Raw genomic sequence first — 12,320 nt, forward strand, 5'->3', positions numbered from 1 at the left:
AAGCCAGTAGTGTCACGTTGACACTTTTAAAATAAAGACAATGCAGCAGTTTAAGGAATCACATCACTTTTTATTGGAATGAAGACATTTATAACAACACGCTTCTGTTATTTTGCATGTTTATCATGGCACTGTGAAGCTTCTGAGACCCAGTTCAGGTGAAGACTGAGAAAGTTTAATGCAGCTCAGCTACGAACTGGTCTTAGACCAACGGCCGTCTCTTTTGAACGAGACGGCCGTTGGTGTTGGTGAAGAAAAGGTCAGAAGAACCCAAACAGAGTTGATTCTCCAGCCTTTATTGTCTTTTCAATGCTAGCTGCTTAGCTGCAGCTGACAAATATAATTCTGAAGTCTACAGCTACGGGAATTTTGGTTGCTTGGAAATTATTTCAGATTTTGAGGATTTTTCTGTTGGTCTGAAATTAAGCAAGAGCAAAAGCCAGATATGTGTTCCTAAAATTGCTATGACAACCAATCTTACTATTGGATAATTGTTTAATACATATGCCAAAACAACTGAATGTCTTGGGTTTCATGCCTTTCCAATCTGCAGAAGATATTTAGTATATAAACCTGCAAATGAAGGGCAGGCAGCAGATTTCACACCAAATTATTCTTATACAGAACTAGACTTGTGTGCGCTGTTTTGCCTGTGATGTGTTAGAATAATAATTGTAATCCAGACATTCTTACTTCTTCTTTCTACAATTTTGCTTCTTGAAACGCTGACTCTTGACACTGATAAGAGAGGATTTAAGAATAACAAAACCTGTAGGTCTTTAAAAGTCTGTTGGGGATAAAAGTAGGAGGTTACACAGCCTTTTTAATTAATGCTACAGAAGTACGACATGGTGGTTTTATTATAACAGCCCCTTAATGTAGATTAACTCCATCGACCTCTTCAAGCACACATGAAAGAGGAAAAGTACAACTACAGAGAATATTCATTGTCTTTATAATCTTCACCACCTATCGCTACTTTTACAGCAACACATTTAAGCAGATATTAACATGTACAGAGTTGCAGAAAAGAACTCCTGTGAAGACCACCAAAAGACCTGCAGTGGGTACAAAGTTAGACCATAACAAAGTCAGCAGTGGTTATATGTTGTACTTGTAGCTTATGTGTCCTAAACTGTGGAAGATTTTGTAGGTTTCAGCCTCAGAATACAAATTGGCAGCTAATTGTGATGCAAGTTGATGTGAGTCTGACGACCGCTTTACACAACAACATCAGGACAGTAAAACGCAAATACTTTGTTACATTTTGGCTTTTTGTTGACATGGTAACAGCGTTTTGGAAAGACAAAAATGCATAGGTTAGACGATGGAAACTTTTTAGAAACAACGCTAATCATGTCTGCATAAACACCAACGATTACTTCAGTCACATTATTTCGCACTTTCGCTTCGAATTTTACCCACACACAACACAAAGAATGTAGGAGTGTGTACTTCACTGTTTCATTAGCCTTAGCATTCTGATCATGACAACTTCAAGGCTACGGAGAGTGTCAGCCAGTGAATCCTTTGCTAGCTGTAGTATTAATATGCTAATATTGATGGAAATGTTTTTTAGCCTGTGGAAGGTGTAATACTGTTGAATGTGAGCCCAAACAGTTATTAGTGTTGCTTTAAGCCATAAGCCTGTCTATGGCAATGCTTAGTCTTGGGATTATGTAGTAAGTGAGTCATTAGCCTAAATATGCTAGCTAATATCATTGCTATGCTAACTGAAAACCTATTTATAGCAATGTCCATCCTAGGGAACGTATAGTCCAATGAGTCATTAGCCTAAATATGCTAGCTCAGAGGTCTCCAACTCTAGTCCTTTGGGAGATTTTGGATGAATCCCTGGTGCAACACAAGGGATTCAAATAATTGAATTATCTCTCTTCAATATGACATCAAGTTTGGAAAAGGCCTGGTAGTGAGCCTTTCATTTCATCCAGGTGTGTTTGAGCAGGCTTGCATCTAAAATCTGCAGGACAGCAGCTCTTGGGGACTAGTGTTGGAGAAACCTGAAGTAGCGTACTTAAGCTTCTGCAATGGTGCACTGCAGAGTGAGATGGAGAACAGGCACAAGGGAAAGAGCGCAGCAGAGTATATGCACAATGGTTATTTGATATACAAACACAACTTCATTTGTGTTAGGTGAGTTTCCAGAACGCAGTATTTCAAGAGGGGGTAGTCACTTGACTTCAGAGGCTGGTGACTAAAAAAAAAACCAAATTAAATGTCTGATATTGTCCAACCTAAGAAGTTTCTGCTTATTGTGCAGTCTTAACTTTGTACCTTCTCCTGTGCTAAAATCCAAACCACCACTGATAACATATTCTTGACTCACTCAATAGCAAACAGTACCTGACTATCAGCAAAATCAAACATCTCAATGCATTAACAGATGCATGTGGCTGCGTTGTTCATCAATTCACAGTTTGCATTGTTACACATTTTTGCGTCACAAAAACACAGATGGCATTGGACTGAAAAATCCTTCCTTTTGAATTACATCATAGCATTATTCAGTACCAACAATGTCTACATCTGTGTGTACACAGTGAATATATGAGCATGCTGTCAGCGGTTAACACTCACCAGAGGGTTTCTGTATACCTGATGTGTTATGTACAATACTAATTCAGAAACAGAATTGTAGAATGCGACAGAAATCGATACTACTGTTGCAGCATTGGGAACATTTGTGGTAGGAAACTACTTTGAATTAAAATGGTCATCATCGAAGTCCAATCTAAGCAGAAATAAAAAGATGTGCATTGGCTACTCTACATCATACTATTGAAATCAGAATTTAGATTTTGGAGTTTCAAGGTTAATTATTGATCCCAGCAACAATGTGACTTTGAAATGACTGGTAAATACAGCTATTGTGCAATACAAAGACCTAAGATCAATGTATGCCAATACTGTGAAACCAACTCTTTGTATTTATAAGGCGAGAACCTATTCTAAAATATTAGGGCAAAAGCTATTTTTTAAACAAATTTTGCTATACCTCCAAAACAGAAGTTGTAATTGTCCTTAAATCACATCTGAACCTGTCACAATGCACTACGCCTCCTTTTATAATGTTTAATTGTTTCTAAAAACCATGGCAATGTTAAGTCGCCTCCATACAAGGTTGATTCCACAAATTCATAAGACAAGAATAGCATTGTAATATCCACCTGTGTACAGCTTGCATACAAATAAAAGTAGTGATACATTATTTGAAGAAATGTCTCATCACAAATGACTTCCATAAGTCTAATGGTCTTGAAGCATCTTTGTTGTCAAGTGGTAAAGCAAGGATCCAAAGCTCTGATTTATAGTGAGTAAAAAGGACTTTACAAGTCATTGTGTGTTTGTTTGTGTATGTGATGAGAATCTGTAGTCATCTCCAGTCCACCACAATTTGAACCTTCTTAGCCAAAAGTCCAGCTGAGCAGTTTCTTGAAAATGTTGCATAATGTTGTTCAATTCGATTGTTTCCAAGAAACAGTTTGTGACTTATGTGCTGGAATACAGTTCATTGTCTTTTATGCTTTGACTACATTTCTACCAGGCAATGATTAATCTACAAATACAAAAAAGTATAAAAAGATGCGATATCCTGGATAGATGTTCTCTGAAGGGCATCACAACAAGTTTTTGGTGGTCAAATAGGGCCCCTCTGTCTCCATGCATACATCCAACTCTTTAGCAACGACAAATGGAAGATCTGATCAGTTGTTCAGAAAGAGAGAAAAATTTGAAGGGAATGAATGGGATAGGAGAAAGGGTCAATAATCGAGGTATAGGACTAGCACACTTGTGTCCATATAGGATGCTGAGCTTAAGTCTGCAGTCATTCATGCTGTTTGGAATCCACCAAATACCCTACAGCTCAATTTTCCCCCCAGCCTTTTCAGTCATTGTCGCTGTCTGGCTTTGCGGGTCTTCCAGGCAGCAAGCCATGGGGCTGGGGATGTAATTAAATGGAGTGACTCTGGCAGCCTTGCTCCAGGATCCCTGGCGGAAAGTGACAGCTCCGCCAACATGGCTGTCTGATGTTCCAGTAGTGCTGAGGCTCTTTAGTGAGCCATCTGAATCTGCATCCTGATGGTTACTCCCAGAGGCAGCAGTAAATTTTCTAAGGAGAGCCAGTCTGGCCTCTTCCTCAGAGATCACTGGAGCTGTTTCAGCTGCTGGAGAAGTACTTGAGTTAGTCTTGTCATTGGATAAATCTTCTGTCTGGACTGTGGCGTCCGTTGTCTTGCGAGATGCAAGTACAACTGTTGGCAGTTTTCCTGGTAGAGCAGGTAGTTTTGGTTTTTCCCCATCAGGAGAAGGCACCAGTGGTAACGCATTGGCGGGCAGCGTGCTTTTCAATATCTGAGGTACATCTTCATCCCTGATTCTCCTCCAAGTAACTCCAGTATTACGCCGTGATGTGAATCTCTGTCCTTTCTTCTTCGTGTCATCCTCGCTTTTTGCTCTTCCACTTGAATCAGAGGATGATGAACGTAGCGAAGAACGGCTGGTAACACGACTCAATATATTTATGCTTGGTGATGAAGCATGGCGCTTAAAGGTATCTTGTTCTTGTTGGTGCCTGACCCCAGAGATTCTGCCAGTAGCACTTCGCTGGGCTACCCTGCAAGGACTTTCCGAACTAGTTCTGCGGGCTGGCCGTCTTCCAGATAGATCTCTTTCGCTAGATGTTGCTCTTGACAAAGTTGTGGTCTGCTTTTGAAGACCAGGGGCTGGCTTTTGGACTTGCTGAACTTTTCCAGGATCTTTTACCTGCACCCTTTTTGGGGCTTGCACTGCTACCTTTAGCTCCTGGCAGCGTGAAGAGCACAGAAAGACAGCTGTAGCTCCAGGAGCTGCCCTTCGAGGGGATCCATTTTGTGATCTTGGTGTATTGTGAGGAGAGCCATCACGTCTAAATGGTGTCCTTGATTCCTTAATAAAAGTCAGCTGCCTCAGAAATCCATTTCGATCGGATTCACCACTGCTCGAATGGACAGACGTCATCCTAACCATATCAAATCGGTTGGCTGGTGACACTCTTTTCCCGTTAATCTGTTTGGGTGAAGTTTGATTAGTTACCAGTGGTGACAAAGGTCGGGGCTGCCGGGTTGAATTCTGCATAAAAGGTATTCGGACAGGTGACTTCTGAGTTTTTGGTGGGGGAGATTTCTCATTTTTATTAAGAACAGGAGAACGTCCTTTTCTTTCAGGAGGGCTACTGGCTGGTGAGCTACTACTTGACGAGGTAGTCTTTTTCTGGATTGGTTTACCTGTCTGAGTTGGGGACACTGTTTTCTTCTGTGACTGCTTGGATGGTGTGGAGCTCTGTGATGATCCAGAGGATGAGCTTTTTGGTATCCTTGGAGGTGGAGTAGAGCTCCTTTTTGGAAGAGACAGCTCCATGTCCTGGGGCTGGCCGAGTCTGTGAAGGCTCTTTGACCTGTGTTGGGCAAGGTTTGGATTCTTTGGAGCATCTGTCTTGCTTGGCATTTTTCTGGGCGGAGGTCTTTGAGATGGAGCCGTCGCTTGCTGTGGTGTATAGATCACTGTCCTGCCTCTAAACACAACCGGTAAGTTGGGAACTGGCTTGCGTTGTGCAAAGTCTAAAGGTTTATTAGCCTTTTTCTCTTTTGCAAATTTCTTTTCTTTAGGTGTAAAGCTAGATGTGGACATGAAAGACAGAATTGACTCCGTCTCTTCGGATGATGGCTCTTGAGATTTTGAGGCTTGCAGTCCAGTGACAACACAGTTAGCTCCTTCCTGTATGGCTCTCCACTCAACACTGTTGAGGTCTGAATCGTTATCCCATCCCGTATCATCACTATCCATTTCTTCATCCATGTCCCATCTGTCAGAGTCCTTGTGTTTATGAGTATTTTCTGTTTTTTTCTTCCTGGCAGCCATTTTTCGCCTCTGCTTGGGCATGGCCGATGTTATGCACTTCTGGAGGAGGTCATCCTCTGAGTCCATGCTCACTGAGCTCGGTGAGCTTTGTTCTTCATACTGACAGTGCAAAGTAACAGCCTTTGTTTGCTGTGCCATATTGAGGGTTTTATTGTGTCTGTTTTTGTACCACATTTGCTGTGCTTTTGCTTTATGTTCCTCAAATTCGGCATCACTGAGTGAACTGACGGAGGAGCTGAGTGAGTAACATGCCAGGGATTCATCCCGTAAAAGATTTTGTTTTAATCTCAGAAAACCTCTGGGCTTTCCTTGGGAGTTATCTATCCTGCCTATGTTTGTCATGCTTCGGGAGAGAGTGCTTCTAGCTGCCTCCTTCATCTGTTTTCTGCTTGTTCGTTTGATTACTTCTTCATTGTTGTCACCATAGAAATCGATACTATCCTCTGAAGAATGTGTCATTTGTCGAAACATTTTGTTTTCTTTTTGTGTTCTGGAGTTGACATTGATTTCTTTGTTTTGTTTTATAACTGGCAGGTCAAACTTCCTGTAGGAGCCTTGACCTTGTTGCCTCCTCTGTTGATTTGGAGATCGCTCCCGATTTTTTAGGCTGGCTACTCGGTCAGCTACCTCTTTGCTCTGCATCAGCAACTTCTGAGTGGGAATGACATGTTTGGTGGTTCGGCTCATTTGGATTTCCGGTGGGTAGGTTGCCCCGTGTGGTTTGTGGAAGTGTGAAAATATCCGCAAGTCTTCAATCCTCTTTGCATCATTGTCCATCACTTCCTGTTTGCTCAGGCCTTTAGCTGTGCAGTCTTTAGCCCCCCTGTTCTTTAGGGGATACTGAAGAGTTTCATCACTTAAAGATGTTGTACTAGAGAAGTTAATAGGTGTTCCCTCTGCAGAGTCGGTGAAGGAAGAATCGTCCAACTTCAAGTCTTTTTGTGGGTATATATTTCTCCTTCTCGGACAAATTTGGGTTTTGCCATTTGGAAGCATGTTAAATTGTAGTTGTATTGGTTTTCGGATCTGGGAGTTGAGTACGTTGGAGGGAATGGCAGTCACCAGGGATGATCTTACTTTTCTAAACTTTGATGGCATCGCTGAGTTGATGCATTCTTTGAGAATTTCTATGTCTTCTTCTGAGTTGCCCTCGCTGTATCGTTCCCCGTTGTCAAATCCTTCCTCATCTTCATCAGGGTATGGGAGATTCTCATCATTTTGCTGGAGTAGTGGGGTTAATTTCAACTCCACATCTTTCTGGATGTAGTGCTCGTGCAGAGGCAAAGCACTTAAGCTGGAAGCACAAGAGAAATTTTCTGTGGGTTTCTCAACCGTAAAATATATCATGGTTTCCAGGTCGGGAAGGTTAAACCTCTCCTTGGAATCTGTGATCTCTATGAACTTCCGCAGGCTGTTTTCCCACTGTCCTGGCATCCCTGTGGTCTGTGTCTCTGGTACATTTGACTCGACACAGCAGGGGGTTTTACTGCGACTAGGAGGCATAGTTTGTCCTGGGCTGTCTGGAAGATCACTGGGGCTTATTGTTCCATCAATCATCTCACTGCATGGATCACTTTGGATTGAACTGGCAATAGAAGGAGACTCAAAACTGCCCAGTGAACTGACAGAGCTACAGCGGCTTAGAACAAGGGGTGTATCATGGATATAGTTCTCAGAAGAGCTTGATGGAGATCTGTCTTCATTTATAGCAGGTGAAGCACCCCTAAGGAACACCTTTTCCTTTTTGGGAGTACGAGATATCTCAATGGGATCTTTCTCTTTGATGGGGAGGGTTTTTGAGTCTGTCATCAGCAGCTGACTGTCGCTCAGATCTTCTAAAGTTTCATCTTCTTGCTCTTTCTTCACTTCTTCGCCATCATCCACCTCAATTATTTCTAAAGACGAGTCACTCTCCAGCTCATTCTCACTTTGTCCATCTAGCCCGCCGTCACCAGAAGAGAGTGAGGACAGTGAACTGCATCGTGAGAAGCAGATTGGAGTGTTTTCCACCGAATATTTCTGGACTGTTTCCATCGTTCCCATGGTTGGACTTCTGGTGGAATTCATTGGAGCAAATTTTGTAATACTTCCACCAGTCAGTACAGTGGGTACCCATGCTTGCCTCCTCATCGCTTGGGCGGCCTGAACATTGATGGCCGTCTTTGCGACTCCAAATTTTGCCACACTCTGGATGAGTGGGACCTGTTGATAACTAGGAGAAAGTTTAATCGATGTCATGCTTACATCAGAGGATATTTTAGTGGACACACTGACAGGTGTTTGTACTGGTTGTTCTTGGTTCTTGTCGATGTCTGTGTTGCCGAGCTCCACATTGTCCATAACTTTATTATCCACAGAATCTCTCTCTGGAATATCCTGCTGGTTAGTCTGATTCAGAACGCTCTGTCCTACATTGAGATGTTCCTGATGAGCCACTTTGAGGTCAAGTTGGTTGGGTCGTTGTTGTTGGATTGCTTGAGCCTTTGGAACAAGTCCCACCTGGTCTTTGCTACCGCAGTATCCGTCACTGGTGCTGCCACTGTTCAGGCTGTCTGTTGACACACTTGTGTGGGCGGTTTTGAGGCGTAGAAGGGCGTGGGCTCTGCTGAGGCGTTCTCTGTAGGCTAAGCTGCTCACATCAGACAGACGGCAGGGGGAGCATGAATTTGCTCTGGCTTCGTTAAGCTCATCCTGTCCATAAGGCCAGTCTGCCAGGTGGTCCTCAGAGCTGAGGCTAAAACTGTCCTCAGAGGATGTGTGCATGGTGATGTCATCCACTAGTCTGTCAATTTTTGCCACCGTGTTGGTAATCTTCTTTGCTAGTTTCTCTGCTGCAGCAGAGACTACGTCATCAGGAGGAGCATGTTTCTTCTCAACCATCTGAGGCAAGTCTGTATCTCTCTCAGGTTCATTATCTCTCCTATGGGGCTGATTTTGCACAAAGTTGGAGTTGGTGAGATACATTGGCAGCATAGAGAAGCTACCAGTGTCCAAACTGTTGGAGTTATTGGGGGCTTCATCATCATCAAAGCAACCAGAATCAGAGGCATAATCCTTCGCCAGACTCTCAATGTGCCTAAGAGGTTTGTTGAAGCTCAAATGCTTGGAACTCTGTTTCTCAAGTGTATCAAAGGTCTCAGCGAGGTGTTTGGCATTCAGCTCAGCCTCAAAAGCTTTCTGTTTCCTCATATAGAGGGAGGGCACACAAGAGCCAGGGGATAGCACCGCAGTGTCTTTGTATTTCAAAGGTCGATTGGTGAGGAGGTTCCTCAAAGCTGCAGCGCTGCCCATGGCGATCATCTTGTGCTTAGAGTGGATGAGGTTGCGCAGCATGCTAACCGCCCCAAGATCCCACAGCAGCTCCTGGTCTTTGGGACTCCTGGCTGAAAGGTTCCAGAGAGTCCCGCAGGCATTGCTCACTATGGTCAAGCTGTGAGAGCGCAGGTGCGCCAGAAGAGTCTGGAGACAGTTGTGATCCCGCAGGATTTGTCTGCACAGGAAGAAAAACAGACATACTTCAGCTTATATTTGTATGGATAATGAAGGGAAATATAGCATAAAATGTGTTTTACTGTATCAGAATACAGAACTTCACCCACCTGTAGTCCTCTCGCGTGGCGATCAGACTTGACACATTTCGGAGAATTCCCCCTCCACTTTCGATGATGGCGAGCGAGTTGGTCTGACAGCGGTATGTCAGTGTGCTGACCAGGAAACCCAGGGATCCGTCGACTGAACAGATCGCCACTTTGTTATCAATGTTGTGGGCTGACAGGTTCCACAAAGCACTGAGGACACTCTTCAGAGTTGACTCCTGTAGAGAAGCATATTTTTCTCAACACAAGAGCAGGAATCTTCAGTAAATGTTAAACCCTTGGCTCCATTTTCTGCAGATTAAGTTTCCATTTCAATACCTGTATTTCACCAGTTTAGTTTTCTGTACCTTGGTTGCCTGCAGGGCACAAGTCATGAGTGCAGACACACAGCTGATGTCTCTCAGAACTCTCTTGGTGCTGATGTCGGCCCTCCAGGACAGGTTCCTCATGACGCTGGAGACCACCTGATGAAGCTCCTCGCTGTCTGAGGACAGCTGGGCCACCAGAGCCTGGAGGCAGCTCTTCCTCGAACACAGGGTGGCCTGCAGGAGGACAATGAGGGTGCAGACATGAGTAACAGACAAGCTAATGCTTCTGATATGCTAAACACTACTGTACTGCTTAAACTTTTAAGGTTTGTACACAGTTCTCATGGCCAAATTCTTTACTTTACTCAAATTAGCACTCCCAAATATAAATATTTTACCATGAGTTTGCTTACTGAAATCAGACTCAGTGGATAGAGATAGGGAATAAAGTCTTGAGAGACAAATATTTCTCTGGACTCCATTTTTCCACATTTAAACTAAAGTCAAATTCTCTCCAGGTCTGTTTTCTTACAGATAAAATGGATGACCTGTGTCCTGTTGGGTTAGAAACCCTTCAGACCCATTTAGTCTAGGATTTATTGGATCCTGCCTCCACTGTTTGACCGTACCTTATTGACGACGTCACCAAAGGTGAGGTTGGTGAGGCCCATCCCAGCGTAGCGGCGCAGAGCCATGTTGATGGGGTCGTTCTGCATGCCATACATTTCCTGCTCAAGGTGGATGAGATCTGCCACCACCTGAAGACAACCTGGGGAAGAACAACACACTCTGAACCCAAAACTCACAACAACTTAAACTATCAAGCTAGCTTAGTGCTAGAATAAGTCCTCTATTCTCTCCCAGATGCTAAGAATGAGAAAATAAGGCACAAACCTAATTCATTCATGGCGCGTCTGTACTCTTCTTCAAAGGACATCTTCATGATGGCACACATGGCCTGACAGATCTGAGGGTCCACAGGTTCAGGAATATCTGCACATCACAGAAAAAGTTAAAGGAGGTAAGCTTAAACCAAATCAAAACTTTGTGGGATCAAATACATAAAAAGGGAGTGTGCTCTAATCAGACACCCTGATTGGAGTATTTTCTGTATCAAGTCCTACTAGTCTCACTGGAGCATCTGAATTCCATTAACTTGTGGTTCTTGTGTGTATTTTAGGCTCACCAGACGTTTTGGTGCCTCCAGGTGAAGGCGTCATGACATGACTCTCGAGCCAGTCCCAGCCGCTGTCGCAGTAGGTCCGGATCTGCTCCAGCATGTGCAGGACCTTCATCTCCCGGTGGGCCTGGCCTTCGTCCTGCTGTGAGAAGATGATGTTGTGCAGGGCGGCGCTCGCTCTGGATTTGGTGTCTCGGCTGCAGCCGGTTGAGGCGGCGCCGCCTGTCGTCTCCCCGGGAACTCCATCAGGAACTCCACTGGGAACTTCATGCAAGATCTGAACCAGCAAGGGGACACAGCCGGATTTCCTCATGGCGATGCAGCTGTCCTGAGAGCTGGACAGGGCCAGGAGAGTCCGGGACATCTCGTCCTTGTCCCTGTTCGCCAGCATGGAGAGCAGCCAGAACACCATCTCCACCTGAGGAGGAAACGTAAACAAAGTTAAAACTGGAGATGCACAGAGAAACGGGCTGGTGACTGTAATCAGGTGCGTTACAGAGTTCGCTTTTTTGGTCTGCATCAGAGTTCGATTACGCATTCACAACTCCCGAAACGAACCGGACTCTCTAGACAAACAGAGTTTGATTAACTAAACAACTGTTGAGTTTGTTGCTGCTTCTTGACCAGTACTACCTTGAAAAAGAGCCTTTTAGTCTATATCACATTTTATTCTGGTAAAATAAAGGTTAAATAAAATAAAATTAGATTTGTGGTTGCCATGGAGATTAAAGGATTTCTCAAACATGCATGAAAGAATCAAAGCAACACTCCATGCATGTTTCTGATGATGGAATAACAATGTAACATGATGGAAAGCTAGCAAAAACAGTAGATTTTAAAGATATTTTCTATTAATCAACAAAGCCATTAAAACATTTTACTCTAAAGAGATTTGTGTGTCTGGTTAAATGTTGAGGTAATATGAATTGATGAGAACCTTTGTTGTGTGTATATGTTCAGTATTTCTGACTGAAATATGAGGAGTTGTTACCTTGCTGCCTCCGTCTGCAGCTTCAGCTCCTGCGGCTGCAGCGGATGAAGAGCCGCTGTTCTCTGGTTCCCCAGCAGGGGGCTTCTCAGCTCCAGACAGCTGCACATGAAAAGGGAAGAAGAAAGCGTGAGACAATCTCTGACCCAGTTTCACTGCTGTCACAGTTCTGCTTGTAAGAGGTTTAGAGGTTTTATTGAAACTGTCGCTGCTGCGGCTCCACAGACTGCAGGACTTTATTAAAAGAAAGGTACTGATGCAAAAAACAAACAAACTCAAAATAGGTAAATACACTAATTCCAGTTTGAGTTGTGTGTTTTTATAAATCT

At 43.7% G+C, this 12,320-nt stretch overlaps 1 protein-coding gene across 1 annotated transcript in view; it reads right to left on the bottom strand.

Moving 5' to 3' along the window:
- Positions 1–49: 49 nt before the first annotated feature.
- The window catches only part of apc2 (APC regulator of WNT signaling pathway 2), a 34,002-nt gene continuing 21,731 nt past the window's right edge, over positions 50–12,320 (bottom strand). Inside the window, exons 8-14 of the mRNA XM_032571487.1 lie at positions 11,995–12,093; positions 11,010–11,421; positions 10,718–10,816; positions 10,453–10,592; positions 9,863–10,057; positions 9,519–9,733; positions 50–9,409 (exon numbers count right to left, since the gene is read on the bottom strand). Coding sequence (XP_032427378.1) covers positions 3,880–9,409; positions 9,519–9,733; positions 9,863–10,057; positions 10,453–10,592; positions 10,718–10,816; positions 11,010–11,421; positions 11,995–12,093 — 6,690 coding nt within the window. The 3' untranslated portion in view covers positions 50–3,879. The remainder of the gene's footprint in view (positions 9,410–9,518; positions 9,734–9,862; positions 10,058–10,452; positions 10,593–10,717; positions 10,817–11,009; positions 11,422–11,994; positions 12,094–12,320) is intronic.

This window comes from Xiphophorus hellerii, chromosome 9, assembly GCF_003331165.1.
Source record: "Xiphophorus hellerii strain 12219 chromosome 9, Xiphophorus_hellerii-4.1, whole genome shotgun sequence".
NCBI lineage: Eukaryota > Metazoa > Chordata > Actinopteri > Cyprinodontiformes > Poeciliidae > Xiphophorus > Xiphophorus hellerii.